This window comes from Bos indicus x Bos taurus, chromosome 14 (assembly GCF_003369695.1).
Source record: "Bos indicus x Bos taurus breed Angus x Brahman F1 hybrid chromosome 14, Bos_hybrid_MaternalHap_v2.0, whole genome shotgun sequence".
Classification (NCBI taxonomy): Eukaryota; Metazoa; Chordata; class Mammalia; order Artiodactyla; family Bovidae; genus Bos; species Bos indicus x Bos taurus.
Window position 1 is genome coordinate 1,257,059 of NC_040089.1, and position 14,898 is coordinate 1,271,956.

At 55.0% G+C, this 14,898-nt stretch overlaps 1 protein-coding gene across 1 annotated transcript; it reads right to left on the bottom strand.

Moving 5' to 3' along the window:
- Positions 1–270: 270 nt before the first annotated feature.
- On the bottom strand, positions 271–14,877 carry LOC113904500 (zinc finger and SCAN domain-containing protein 10-like). Its single transcript, XM_027561712.1, has 10 exons — positions 14,829–14,877; positions 13,522–13,602; positions 13,116–13,209; positions 12,726–13,034; positions 12,382–12,509; positions 10,700–11,255; positions 10,412–10,538; positions 6,169–6,804; positions 4,753–4,852; positions 271–2,258 (listed from the first exon to the last, which is right to left on the bottom strand). Exons 1-10 carry the CDS (start codon positions 14,875–14,877, stop codon positions 1,186–1,188), a joined length of 3,153 nt encoding a protein of 1,050 aa, XP_027417513.1. The 3' UTR covers positions 271–1,185.
- Between the last annotated feature and the right edge of the window lie 21 nt (positions 14,878–14,898).

Here is a 14,898-nt window from a genome sequence, read left to right on the forward strand (position 1 = left end):
TTATAACTGGGAGGTAGCACAAACCCGGGTCTTGGCTCTGCATGGGAGTCCCAGGCTCGGCTTTCCACCTCACTTTGGCCCAGGAGCCGGCAACCCAGTGCTGTGGAGCCACTGAATCCACTCTGAGAGCACCTCTGCCCCTACAGGCTCCACAGCCCTGTCACCTGAGCGGACACCATAAAACAAACAGGTACCAACAGAAGCCCTCGAGTTGAACCACTGTTTTGGAAATCCCAGCCAGCTACAGGACCCACATAATTCAGTCAGGAGTTAATCTGGAGCAGACAGTTCCCATGAAGGGAACTTCATGGGTTTGTTGAAGGGGCAACAAACCACAGCCTGGCCACTACAGATTTGGGTCCTGCAGCTGGACCCCCAGGACTTGTGGCCAGGTTACATTACAGTCAGCTTTTAGTAACATGACCTCACTCAGTTTGTTATGGCAGAGTTTTATGATACTCAGAGTAGCATCCCCAACAAAGACACCTCTCCCTTCCTATCTGGCGAGTAACATTTACAGGTGTCTGTAAAGCTGCCGTAGCGTGACGTCTGAGGTATTAGATCATCAACAGTGACCACTTTTCAAAAGTGCTATGAACGCAAAAAAAACAAAAACAAACTTCTGATGCACGGATAAACCTCAAAACTTAAGCACAGGGAAAAATACATAAAGAGTATAAATTATATCACTATTTACGTAACATTTCAGAACAAGCAAAACTATAGTGAAAAAACAACACTGTTGGTTGCTTTTAAGGATGAGGGGCCCGAGGAGTCTTTCTGGGTTAATGGAAATAGTCAGCATCTTGATAGTGTGGTAGTCATAAAGGTTAGAACAGGTTGTATTTGTTATATAACCAAACACTTAAGAGCTGGGCATTGCACCACATGTAAAGTATACTCCAGGAAACCCCAGTGCTGTGAAAATGAAGTACAGCAGTTTCAGAAGCACATGTCAGCATCAAGTCTCGTTCCCTAGCCTCTTTCCTTTCCGCTGCTCCCGGAGGCAGTGGTAGACTTCGGGTGTCCACGGGCAGCTCACAGACCACAAAACAGTGTTATCTTCCTGTGGCCCGCGGAGCACAGCGCACGAGCCTCGGGGTGCTGGCAAAGACTGAAGGGCGTGCTACCCACCCTCCAGCCTTGTTTACTCAACTTTTACTCTACGTTCACACCACAGCAGGTTCACTCTGTGCCATGAACTCGCTGGTGCTGGATAAGGTGAAAGCTCAGGCGGAAGGCCCTGCCACACTGCGCACAGTGGAAGGGCTTCTCCCCAGTGTGGATCCTCTGGTGCCGGAAGAAGCCAGACAGGGCCCTGAAGGAGCGGCCGCACTCGCCGCACTCATAGGGCTTCTCCCCAGTGTGGATGCGCCGGTGCTCACTGAGGAAGGAGCTGCGGCTGAAGGCGCGCCCGCACTCCTGGCAGGCATAGGGCTTCTCCCCCGTGTGGACTCGCTGGTGCTGAATGAGGTTGGAGCTCTGGCTGAAGGCTTTCCCACACTCTCTGCATTCGTAGGGGTTCTCTCTGTGGTGGATCCTTCGGTGCCGGACGACGTTTGAGCTATGGATGAAGGTTTTCCCGCACTCGCTGCACCCGTAGAGCCGCTCCCCTGTGTGGATCCTCTGGTGCTTCGTAGCATCTGACCTCTGACTGAAGCACTTGCCGCACTCAGCACATTCATACGGCCTCTCTCCTGTGTGGATCCTCTGGTGTCTGATGAGGTTGAAGCTCTGGCTGAAGGCTTTCCCACACTCCTTACAGAGGTAAGGCTTCTCCCCATTGTGAATGCGCTGGTGCCTGACGACATGGGAGCTGTGGATGAAGGCTTTCCCGCAGTCACTGCACTCGTAGGGCTTCTCCCCAGAGTGAATGCTCTGGTGCTTCACCACGTCTGAATAGCATTTGAAGCTCCTGTCACAGGTGCTGCATCGGTAAGGCCGCCCTTTCCAGGGGCCTCTCCCATCAACTGCAGACGCTGTGTTCAGAGTGACCTCTGACCTGGACACTCTGTCCTCATGAACCTCATGTCTCCGAGGGGAACCTCTGGGTCTCTCTGCAGCTTCCTCATTCCCACAAGGGTCCGGAAGCCCCAGTGTCTGGGAAGGACCCTGTAACAGTCCTGGCGTGGCCTCTCCATGGCCCCCTTCTTTCAGGGCCACCTGCCGAGGCATCAGCTCTGCACTCTGAGCCCTGTGCTCAGCTGCTGAAGCTGCACAGCAGGAAGCCTGGTGGCTTCCTTTCGATGCCTGGAAAGCTGGAAAAGAGGGCAGAGATACACAACTCAGAAGAGAACTCAGCTAAGGACACAGAGGTGGTGCTGGAGAGCTGTGTGCTGACAGAGCTGACAGCAAGCCTGTTATCCTGCCTGTCCTCATCTTGCCCAGTTCTCCACCTCTAACCCCTGTTGTCTCAGGATGGATGAGGGACCGGGGGAGGGTGGTCAGTGTCCTTTCCTGAGACTCCAGAAAAGCCCAAGCCTCTAATCTCAGTCTGCCCAGTCTCAGGCCTGGGGACAGACCCTCAGTCAGGCTCTGGTAACTCCCTGGTTTGGCCATATGGACTGGAGCCCAGAGAGCAGTTGGCAGCAGAGCAGGAGGAAACAAAGCAGAGGTCCGGGGATGCAGGGGTAAGCACTGCGGATGGCACATGCTGGGATCCAGCCTCTTTCTCAGATCCTGGACTCCCTGAGACAACACTGTGGCCTTGACTGCCCCCACCTCCCAACTCAAGGTTGCTGGCATCCAAAATAAAGCAAATTTTCCTTTCTGTCACCCTTGCCTCTATTGGCTTTTGAGGTGGTGAGCAGCTCGACCCCACTTTTGGTCACACTGGTACCAAGTGGGGAAAGCCAGGGAGGCTGCTCAATGTCCCAGAGCCACAGGCCACCTCCAGCAGAGAAGCCTCCATCCCAGAGCACCCATAGGGTGGTGCTGAGAAAGCTGGACAGCTGCATGTAAATCAACGAAGTTTAGAACATTCTCTAACACCATACACGAAAATAAACTCAAAATGGCCTAAAGGCTTAGATATAAGATGTGATACCGTAAAACTCCTAGAGGAGACCACAGGCAAAACATTCTGACATAAACCATAGCAATGTTTCGTTACGTCAGTCTCCCAAAGCAGAAGAAATGAAAGCAAAAACAAATGGGACCTAATCAAACTTGCAAACTTCTGCACAGCAAAGGAAACCATAATCAAAACAAGCTACAGAAATGGGAGAAAATATTTGCAAGTGTTGTGACTGACAAGGACTTACAAAATATACAAACAGCTCATCCAACTCATTTACAAAAAACCAGCTCAATCAAAAAATGGGCCGAAGACCTAAATAGACATTTCTCCAAAGAAGACACACAGATGCCCAACAGGCACATGAAAAGATGCTCAACACTGGTAATTATTAGAGAAATACAAACCAAAACAACAGGAAAGACCTTACACTGGTCAAAATGACCATCACTAAAAAGTTTACAAATAACATGCTGGAGACGGGGTAGAGAAAGGGGCTCATACACTGTTGGTGGGAATGTAAACCGGTGCAGACATTATGGAAAACAATATGGAGGTTCCTTTAAAAACCAAAAACAGAATTACCATATGATCCAGAAATCCCACTTCTGACATATATCTGGGGAAAACTCAAAAGGATACACGCAACCCAGTGTTCACAGCAGCACTGGGTTCACAATCAAGACATGCAAACAACCTAAGTGTCCATCGACAGATGACAGGTGTGGTGCACACAGACAATGCAATAGTACTCAACCACAAAGCAGGAGATGATGCCATCTGCCGCACCTGATGGACCTAGATGCTATCTTGCTGGGGAAGTGAGTCAGAGACAGATACATGATATCACTTATACGTGGAATCCAAAAAACTGATACAAATGAACTTATTTACAAAACAGACTCACAGACCAAAACCAAATTTATGATTACCAAAGGGGAAAGGGAGAAGGAGCAAAGGGGGTAGGCATAAATTAGGAGTTTGGAATTAGCAGATACAAACTACTATATATAAAATATTGGTAAAAAAAAAAATAGAGGAAGCCAATATAAACAAAAAAACCTGGGATTTGCCAAGTAGTTTATTCAAGTTTTCTGTAACATCTTACCAAAAATCCAAATTATTTGGGCAACCCAAGGGATAAACAAGGTCCTCCTGTATAACACATGGAATTATATTCAATATCTTACAATAACATATAATGGAAAAAAACATGAGAAAGAATATACATATAAGTGAATCACTCTGCTGTACACCTGAAACTAACAACATTGTAAGTCAACTACAATTTGAAAAACAAAATTCTTGTTCTCAGAGGTATCCAGGTTGGGGTTCCAGAGAGAGAGCGTGCTGCAGAGTGTGGCTAGGAGAAAAGACTCCACACACCCAATGCAGGAGGCTCGGGTTCAACTCCTGGTCAGGGAACTAGACTCCGCCTGCCGCAACTGAGAGTTCACACACAGCAACTAAAAGATCGCGTGTGCTACAACTAAGACCCGGTGCAGCTGAACGAGCGAATATTATGGAAAAAAAAGTGGCCTGGAAGGCAAAGGAGGTGGGGTGCAGGGAGCCCAAAGGCATGAACGTGGGGCACTGTGAGTGTCAGAAGCTGCCAGAGTCCAGTGACATCTCCACAGCCGCCAGGCAGGTCGATGGGGAAGCTCCAACTCCTAAGCTGTCCCCACATCCCTTAGTCCAGGACAGCCCTCTGGGCCGGGCCACCCCACCCCCCTCACCTGTGCATGTGTCCATCAGGGCAGCCCTCTCCGTGGTGGTCTGGAGATCCAGGCCGGGCTCTGTTTGCTGCTTCCTGCAGGAATGCCCACAGTGGGACCCCTGCCAGGGAGAAAGAGGAAAAAGGGGAGAAAATGACAGGGGGGAAGTCAAAGCTCCTTCAGTGAAGGGAGGTTCAGAGCCTGCCCTGGAGGAACCACTTCACTATAAACCAAGGTCCTGAATAAGCAGACACCCCACAAACTAGTGGGAACTCTGTCTAGGCCACGCTAGCTCCCCTCACCCCAGCCTCCCAGCAGATGAGGAGCCCAGACCGATGAGGCAGCACCTGTCAGCTGCCTGCTGTGGTCTCAGATCCACGAGGGACGAACCAGCGCCTTTAAGCAGTCCTTGGGCTTTCCAGGTGGTGCTAGCAGTAAAGAACCCATCTGCCAGGGTAGGAGACATAAAAGATGCATGTTCCATCCTTGGAGAAGTTCCTCTGGAGGAGGGCATGGCAACCCACTCCAGTATTCTTGCCTGGAGAATCCCATGGACAGAGGAACCTGGCAGGCTATGGTCCATGGGGTTGCAAAGCACGCACACCTGCATAAATGTCTGGAGACATTTCTTTGTATTTAAATTTTTTCTTGATAAAAGATCTGAATATAAAAACATGAAACCAAAAAAATAAAAAGTGATCTGCATGGTGTAATTTTGAATTGAGGAATGCTTTTGCTAAGCGTGACACCAAAGATGAAGTCTAACAGACTTAACAACACAGGACATTTGGAATAAAAAACAGATTAACAAACAAACAAACGGGAGAGATACCTGCAACACAGATAAGGATTCATAGCCTCAAGATATCTCATTATATATACATAAGAAAGCATGAAAAACTAGTAAAAGTTACGAGCAGGTAACCAGAGAAGAAGAAAAACAAGCAGCCAATATATATATATTTTAAACACAGGTCCCACATTGTTCCACGTGGCAGGCAATTAAAAATGAAATTTAAAATATGTTTCAGTCTAAAAGTAGCAAAGGCTTAAAAGCAGTGGCCCCTTAGGAGCACTGAGACAATTAGGGAACAAGCACCTTCATGCAGCATTGGGAAAGGACAAGGCGCACTGCACTGCTGGTAATTCAACAATTTACAAAGGCGTTACAGGCAGACTGTCCACTTCAGGGGACGGACGAGGCTGTCCCGGGGCGTCACCCTGGGAGGGGGAGGCTCTCTCTGGCCCCGACGAGGTTAGAGCCGCCCGCCGCCTCCGGTCTCCTCCGGGACGTGAGCCCTCTCACAAGCACAGCCGGGGACAGACAAGGATCCCGGTGCCCGGCCCCCCGGACCTGTCTCGGTCTCCTGCCCCTGCGCGGCCGGGCGTCCGCACCCCGCGCTCTCCCCGCCGAGCCCCAGGCTCGCCCGCACTCACCCGGAGCCCCTCCGCTCGCGGGAAGAAGCGCCCTCCCAGGTGGCAGAGGCAGTTCCGGTGACGCTCTAGGCGCCGGAGGACCGGCACTCGGCTGCCCTGGGGGACGCGGGCAGCAGCTGGAGCCGTGGGGGGCGTTGACCTGCCTGCGCGAGTCCGGGCCGGGCTCCCTAGCCTCGCGTGCACGACCCTCGGCGGTTGTCTGTACACTTTCACATTCACCGCTCCCGCCCCTGCTGGGCTTCCCTCCGCAGACCTCCGGGAGGCCTCCCGGGCCCTCCCCTTCCCGCGCGAGCCCTCCCGGCCGGCCCCGTGGCCTCCACCGGGTCCGGGCCCAAGGCCGGGGTCGTCACTCGGGATGGCGACCTTGCTGACTGCGCAGTGGGCGAAGGCACCGACGGAGGAGACCGGCGCTCGTGGAGAAAGCGGGAGCGCCCGGGGGAAGAGGCAGTTAGAGGCGGAGAGACCCCTGGGCCGCCCTCCCCACGGAGATCCGCCGAGGGCAGGACGCCGGAGGGCAGGACGCCGGAGTCTCAGGGCGGCTGGTCCTGGCAGGTGGACCCCCTCCTCCCTCCTGCCCTGTGTCCCAGGCTGGTCCCTCCCCGCTGGTCCGCTGCGACCACACACTTGAGGGCTTTGCTATCTCACGGTTTCCTCTGGTTGCACGAGCCGGGTCACAGCCTGGCCGGTCGGTTCCTGGCGTCTCTCCTACGCTGAGGGGAGGTGCTGGCCAGGACTGGGGTCTCCCCTGCGGGCTCAAGAGCCTGTGGGCAGGATTCAGGTCTGGAGGGCGGTTGTTCTCTGAGCCCCATAGGCTATGCGGTGGGCCTGTGTGCAGAATGGATCAACACAGGGTCTTGTGTTGAACCCCGGCCAAGAAACCTTTCCAGCGTCAGCCTCAGACACGGGTTTGGGCCTGGGTGGCGAATGTCCTGTGCCCAGCGCGGCACTGGGCTGTCTCTCCATGCTCCAGGCACTTTCCTTTAGATGCTCCTGTATTGCTCCTCAGCAACCCCTCCTTCTGGGACCCCCACAGCACACAGAGCCTTTGAAATTACCCAGGCCCCTGGCACTGCCCCTCTGCTCTGTTCTGGCAGCCACCCACGCTCTCAGCCCACTCAGCACACAGGCCCAGTGGGCGGCTGACAGCAGGCCTTCCCTCCCTCAGCCCAACGCTGGCCCCCAGCCTTTACCCCCTCTCCAGTTGTGCTTCTTCCTCCAGCTCCCCTAGCTGTGAAACCAGTCACCAGTCCTTGACCTTGCCCGGCTTGCTGCTGCCTCGCTCTGAGCTTTGGCCCATTCCCTTCCCCTCCCTCATCACTGGACACAGGTCATGCCTCTCCTGCTGGAATCCTGCAACAATGTGTCCTCTGGGTGTCACATGTAGCCACATGGTGTCCACCAGCTCATCACTGGCTAGAGATCATTTTGATCACATGGTCCCTCCTGTCTGGTTTTCTGACTGTGGACACCATGTTTCCCCTGCAACTAATAAACCATCTCTGGGGAGAAAAGAAAGGCTGAGGAACTGCTCCACACTGAAGATTCCTAAGGACACATGGCAACCAGAGACTAGATGTGACCCCGCTGGATGCTGGGTTGAAGGGAATATACCATGGACAGGATGAGAGGCCCCACTTGGCTGGGCGTTGTGTTGGTGTCCAGTTACCCGGACTTGGTGCCTGCACTGTGGGTCTGTAAGAGAACATCCCTGAGTGTAGGGAACACACACTAAAGGGTTATGGAGCTAAGAGGCATAATGGATGCAATCCATCCTAAAAAGATGTTGGGAAAAAAGAATTTGTATAGATATAAAAAGTTAAAAGGTATGGTTCTGCCATGTGATGTGAACTAGTGTGATTTCTCTCTACTTTTCTGCATTTCCCATATTCTCTACAATATATTCTGTTTATATAATAGGGAAAATGTGCTTTGTCAAGTTTTATCAAAAAAGTGAAGTCCTGACAAACAGAGCTTGTTGATGAGCTTGTAGAAATGGATTAAGCCTGTCTCCCCTGCAAGCCCCAAAGGAGACCATAAACTGCACGCTGAGTCTGCCTTCTGATGGCGCCAAAGAGGCCAACGCTGACGTCCCAGGACGCAGATGGTGGAGGGTATCCTCCTCCAGACGTCCCCACGGGGTCCCATCATGTATCTGTCGCTTCCACAACCAGGTGCCAGAGCGAGCTTTCTCATTCGGGCTCTAGCGATGGCTTCCTCGTGGGATGTGCACTGGCTTTTCTTCTCCAGCAGGATCAGGGGTGCATCTAGGGGGCCTGTTGTTTGCTTCTGCTTGGGACCCCTTCTTTCTGGGGCGTGCCCCTGCCCTTTCTTTCTTAGATCATTCTGGAACCAATACCACCAGCTTCCCCAGGATGGGCCTGTGACCTGACTCTCTAGGGTTTGTGCAGCAGCTGTGGGGATATAGGGCTGTGTCCTCTGCAGCCCGGGCTGAGATGATGTCAGACCTGAGCAGTCGGAGCCTGATGCCACAAGGGCCTGCAGAGATGAGAGGTGGGCAGGGGACAGAGACCTCCCTGACCACCAGAAAACCCAGAGTCCTGGGGTTCCAGTAGCAACCCCCTGACCCCACATGCTACCCAAGCCAGTGTCACTTGCTCTGTGAGTGGGTAGGGGGTCCACCTGGTTTCCATGTCTAGGCTCTGGGCCCCAGAGAGCTGGCCAGCGCCCAGAGGAGTGGAGGGGCTTCAGTGCTGCCAGGGCTGGGCCAGCCCAAGGCAGGGAGAGTTGAACTCAGCCTGGCCTGTGGCCCCAACCACACATGGGTCTATTCCTCCACTCACATCCCCTGGGGAACAGTGCAAATCCCTCTCCTGCCTGCCCTCAGCCACACTCTCCTTGGAGAGCCCTGCCCTGGGTCCATCACCTCTTCTGACATTAACAACCGAGAGAGACAGAAACCTGGTCAGCACCTTTGCTCTGCGCCTTCCGCCTTCCAGGGCCCAGTCAGTGGAACAGGCACTACTGGAACGCTGCTGCTGGTCACTGCAGGTGCAGGACACAGAGGTTAATGAAGCCCGCTGGCTTTTCCAGCTCCCTCTTACTGCCCAGAGTGCTGGAGCCTGCAGACCTGCCATGGTGCGGGGGGAGGGATGAAGGAGCCAAGTACAGTGGACAGGCTTTCTGACGGGCAGCTGGGCAGCAAAAAGGCCAGGAGGGGAGGGAACAGGTAGTTTGAAGCCCCACCAACTGCCTAGACGTTGTCTTTTTGGGCTCAGAAACAGCTTCAGAATGCAAGGGCAGAGGGCAGAATACAGACATAAGCCACGTGGCCCAAAGGGCAGAAGCTGGACCATCGCCGGGATCCAAAGTACCTGCAGCCCGAGACTCTTACAGCCCTGGACTCCCCGTTGTCCCCGGGGGCCCCTCTGGACACTCTCCCAGAATCTCCAACAAACGGGGCTCCCTGCATCTGTCTCCCACCAGCCCATCCTCAGGAGCCTGTGTCTGAGGCATTTCCTGCATCAGTAAACACTGAATACATGCCCAATCCTGCACTGCACTATTTATGTGTAACATTTTACAAATCATAAAGCACACGTAAAAACGAAAACATCTCAATAGGATGACCTAAAAACTAGAAATAGCATTCAAGACACATCCTAAGGGAAAACCTGCAATATTTTGGAGGACCACTGTTCCCAAAAGAAATACTCCAACCACGCAAATCCTATCTCCCACACCAGAACCTTCGTTCCCACCAGACACCAAGAGACAGACAAGGGGCCTTATCTGAAAACATGACCTTCCCGACACGGCCGCCACTTCTCAACTATGTTCTCCAAGCCAGGGACTACGCCCTGCATTATTCGACCAGCCCCATGACCAAAAAGGACCCACGAGGCTGAAAACACAGTACAAACCTCAAAATACAGTGAAGAGTTGGTCCAGCTAGAGTTCGATTCGGCGTCCCCGCCCCTCGCGGCTCACCCCTCCGCACCCCCCGCACCGTCGGCGCCGGCAAATTTTGGGTAAAGAAAGAGTTCGTCGTCCGCACGTATGCAAAGCCCACTGGGCGCTTGAAGGGTGTGTACTGTAGTGCTCTTCCCCATTGCCCGACCTCTGGTCTAGGCCTTTCTCAGGGCTGCCATCAGGGGGACCACGGAGCTCGTTTCAACAGCATATTTGTCAGATCTCCCGGCGAGTGAAAGGGCGCTGCCGCCTTGCCGCAACCTCCCGTCCCGCTTGCCAGGGGGAGCCAGTGGAACTCTGTTCGCACTGTTACCGGGCGGCCCAGGGGGCAGTGAAGGCCCGGCAGGGCTGCGGGCGAGGGAGCCAGCACAGGCGTCTTAACTGGGGTGCAGGTGCCGGAGCCAGCTTCAGGGCGCGCCTGAGCGCTGCTCTCTGCACGCCTGCACCAAAGCACCGCAGGCGTCCGCAGTGTCCCCAGAGCCCTCCCGTGCAGGGTCAGCTCGGTGCAGCAGAGGCCCCAGTGCAACGCCCCCCCCCCCCGTCGCCACCCCCCCCCCCCCCCCCACTGGCTGTCTTGGTTCACTCTGCGTCATGAACCTACCTGCCCTGGCTCAGGTGCGAGCTCAGAGGAAGGCCCTGCTCACTTAGCACAGCGAAAAACTTCTCCGCAGTGTGGACCCACTGGTGCCGGAAGAAGTCCGACAGGGCCCTGAAGGTGCGGCTGCACTCAGAGGGCTTTTCCCCGGTGAGGATGCTCGCTGAGGAAGGCGCTAATGCTGAAGGCGCCGCGCACTCCTGGCAGGCATACGGCTCCTCCCCGGGGTGGCCCCGCTGGTGCTGAGTGAGGCTGGAGCTCTGGCTGAAGGAAGGGCTGCACCGCGGACACGTAACCGGCTTCTCTCTGCTGTGGAACCGCGGGGGCTGCGTGACCTGGGAGCTGTGCACAAAGGCTTTCCCGCGCTGGCTACACGAGATGGCTTCCTGCCAGTGTGGATCCTCTAGTCCGATGTCTATCCGAAAACTCTCCTGCACGCACTGGTGAGGCTTCTCCCCTAACGGGAAGCTTCTGCCGCTCCAGGCCTTGGCCAGTGCGGGGAGGCCTTGAGTCCCACAGGCTGGTGGAGAGCTGGTTCCCAGGCTGGGGCTCCCCACGCCTGCTAGATTTGGAGTGGCTCAAACAGCCGGGCTCACCGCGCCCAACCTCTCTCTTGTGTGGTCTCCCTGGCGGGTCACAGGCTGGCGGTGAGGCTGGCTTTGCTTCCCATCTCAAGGTCTTGGTTCCTCTCCTCCCCAGGAATCGCCTGGTGCGGGCAGGTCTCTTGTGGCAGCCCTGCCAGCTGGGAACCCTGATGGCTTCTGCACAGTCCGGCAGGTCCTTGGCCCCACCATCGGAGACTTGAGGCATTTGTCGCCTGGACACACTGGGGTTCTGCCTCTTCCGGGATTTCCTGCCCTGGAATCTCCTCCTCACTCTGAGCTGAAGCCAGAAGGGGAGGCAGCAGATGACAGCAGCCTCTGAACCGGAGCATGCAGAGACCTGGGGAAGGCGCTTCATCTCTTTAATTCAGGGAACAAGGGAATTAAACCCCGTGTCTTGGATGAGGTTACGCAGGGATCAAGGTCAGGGAAAGGAAGTGTGTGAGAAGGGAACAAACTCCCAAAATGTTATTATTTTTTCATCTTCTTTCTTTTTAAAAAATGTTTTTCAACATTTTATTTTGTATTGGGGTATAGCCTATTAACAATGTGATAGTTTCAGGTGGACAGCAAAGCGACTTAGCCATACATATACATGTATTAGCTTTCCCCCAAACTCCCCTCCCATCTGGGCTGCCACATAACATTGAGCAGAATTCCCTGTGCTATTCAGTAGGTCTTTGCTGTTTATCCATTTCAAATATAACAGTGTGTACAAGTCGATCTCCAACTCACTACCTGTCTCCACCCCCTCTCCCCCCCACCCCCCCGCCCCCAACCGGCAGTGTCGTTAAAAAAAAAGAAATCTGGGAGCCCTCCTAACCACTTCCGGTCTGGAGCTGCTTGATTCCAAATGATTTTTGCTCAAATAAACCTTTAAAATTAAAACAAAAATTTAAAAAATCTGTTAAAACCTGTCCTCTTTGAGGACTAGCCTTCAGTTTCCCCTGAGACCCAGAATCTGGCTGATCCTTGGGGCGAGGCAGCAGGGCAGCGGGGAGGGAATTGGGCCGCACACTGAATAACAGATGCCCAGGTCAGGACCGTGGCCAAAGGGACACAGCCCGGGGCTCGAGAGGGGAGTACCGTGTCCCTGGGTCCCCTCCTCCGGAAGAGGAGAGCCTGGCCTGGTGCCCTTGGCAGACGGAGTGGCAGGTGAGGTCACAGCGGGTGACAGCGCTGGCGTCGGCGAGACGAGGACGTCGTGCTGATCCCTGGAGAGGTCTCAGGGAAACACACCCCAGCGGCGCGGATGGGGCCGTGCCCGGGGCCGGGGGCTCCCCTCAGGGGCACAGCGGTCCGGACTTCACGAGCTCCGCCCGCACACTCCCAGACGAACTTCTTCCAAAGCGAAACCCGGCCTTTCCCGGGATTGTCAACTCTTCCAGCGGACTCCCGAAAATGAGGTGGAAGAAGCATGATTTGGGAACCTGGCCTGCGGCCGTCGGGTCCCTGGGCCCAGCGGGCGGGGGACGCCCTCTTGGCGCACGGACGTAGCTCTGCGGTCAGGGGTCGTGCGGACTGTGGGAGGAAGGCCCGAGGGGGCCGGCCGTGACACCGCGTCCACCGCCAGCCGGGCCGCAGGGCCGAGGGACCCGCAGCGCGGAGCCACCCCGCCTCCTCCCCGCGGCTGCGGGAGCCGGAAGCGAGCGAACGCCGCGCCCACAGCAAGTCCCGCCCGGCGCCGCGAGCACTTCCCGGAGCTCTCGGAAGCTCGAGATGGGGGGCCCGCAGGGGGCCTGCCCGGGGCAGGAGTCCGTGGAGAGGAGACCCCAGGAGCCACTGGGCTGAGCCTGAGAGCCTCGGGGCGGTGCACCTACGCTCGGACCGGCGCGCTTCCCTGGAGCTGTCCGAGGTGCTGGATAGCAACTGGCCGTGGGACCTCGGAGAAGCGGGCGGTGAGGCAGAGACAGCCTGGGAGGGAAAGGGCAAGGAGGCCCGGCGCGTAAGGCCCTGAGCGCGGTAGGAGAGACTCTGGAAAGCAAGCAAGGGACACCACCCGACTCATGACTCAGAAGACTCTGGTGGAGGGGGTGGGAGGCGGAGGCGAATTCTGGGTTGTTGGGGTGGCCCAGGGGAGGAATGGCGCATGCTGGCTTGGTCTGAGGTGAGAACATTACTGTCCGCTGCTGAGGCATGTCCACGATCCCTGCGACCAGTTGAAGGAACCCAGCACTTAGGAAAAAACTGCAGGGGCGAGGAGACGGCCTCTAGCGTGACCACCACCTTCAAATCCTGAGGGCTCTTCCTCCACTGAGTACAGCCAGGCTATGACAGGCCCAGAGGGCAGGACTGGGAGGGCTGGTGCTGGAGGGCAGACCGCGGTCTCAGCCAGGCAGTCCAGAAGTGCCGGGCCCCCTTCCAGATGGTGTCTGAGTAGGGCTGGGACCGTCGTCCATGCAGAAACACCTGCTTTGAGGGGCTGGGTGAGCCCATAGGCCCCCAAGCCTGGCACACTATCAACATCACTGGGGGTGTTGGAGCTAAATCCAGATTCCCTGGCCCCACCCCGGATCTACTGAAACTGTCTTCCCTGATGTGGGGTCTGGGAATCTGTTTTTCAGCAAGCTCTGACCCCAGCCTTGGAGATGCTCCTTTCTCAGGAGTCTGGGTCCGGCCTAACCCCTCGTCCAGTTCAGACTTATGAAGATACTGAGGTAGTCCCATATGGAATGATGCATTGCAACTGACAAAGACAAGCACGTGGACAATAACGGTATTGAAAATGTGGGCAGAGGAACTTGTGGTTCTGTCTGCTCATCCCAGCATCCTGCCACCAGCCATGGGTATGACTTTGAATCAGGCTGAATGGCAATCTCTGAGCCCATCTCCCTGGTTAGAGCCCCTAGCCCAGGGATGGACAGCAAGTGGCCTAAGACCCCAGCAGAACCCTTCTCTGGGATGTTTCCCTTACCCTCTAGTGGGTAAAATAGAAGCAAATAGGTCTGGGGCTCCTTTGAGCTCTGGTCTGCATCCCAGAGAGAATGAGGCCTCATTCTCTCATCCCAGGAGGAATGAGGCCAACTCTACAACATCAAGTATGATCTTATCCTTGCTAATGATGTTTGATTTTATGTGTCAACTGGACTGAGCCACAGGGTGTCCAGATATATGGTCAAATATTATTCTGGGCAAGATGGCCATCTGAGTCAGTAGACTGAGTAAAGTGCTTGGGTTCCTCACCGTCACGTGCATGGGTCGCAGCTGAGACTGCATAGGACAAAAAGGCCAAGGAACAGTGAACTCCTGCCTGACTGTTGAACTGGGGTGTCAGTCTCATTCTGCCTTTGGACTGAAACACTGAATTTTCCTGGGTCCCGGGCCTGTTGGCTTGCAGACTGGAGCTACCCCATCGATGCTCCTGGGTCTCCAGCAGCCCCCTGCAGGTCTTGGGGTGTCTCAGCCTCCGTAACCTCACGAGTGGATTCCTAACCTACCCGTCTCTCCAACTGCCTCTGCTTCTCTGGAGAGCCCTAACCAGTATCTTTTTTTCCTAATTAGAAAAATTTGGAGATTAACTTGTCTAACCTTACAGTTAAATGTAGAGTTGGGCTTTAAATTCCAGTCGATTTTCATAGCCATCATGGTACACTGCTTCTATTC

Excerpts from the sequence above, each read along its gene's own strand:
- LOC113904500 (XM_027561712.1), bottom strand. The coding sequence starts at position 14,877 with ATGGCTATGAAAATCGACTGGAATTTAAAGCCCAACTCTACATTTAAC. Across the intron at positions 13,210-13,521 it reads AGAGCCCTCAGGATTTGAAG|GCTGTCTCTGCCTCACCGCC; the intron begins GTGGTGGTCACG and ends TTTCCCTCCCAG. Across the intron at positions 2,259-4,752 it reads CCTGATGGACACATGCACAG|CTTTCCAGGCATCGAAAGGA; the intron begins GTGAGGGGGGTG and ends CCTCTTTTCCAG.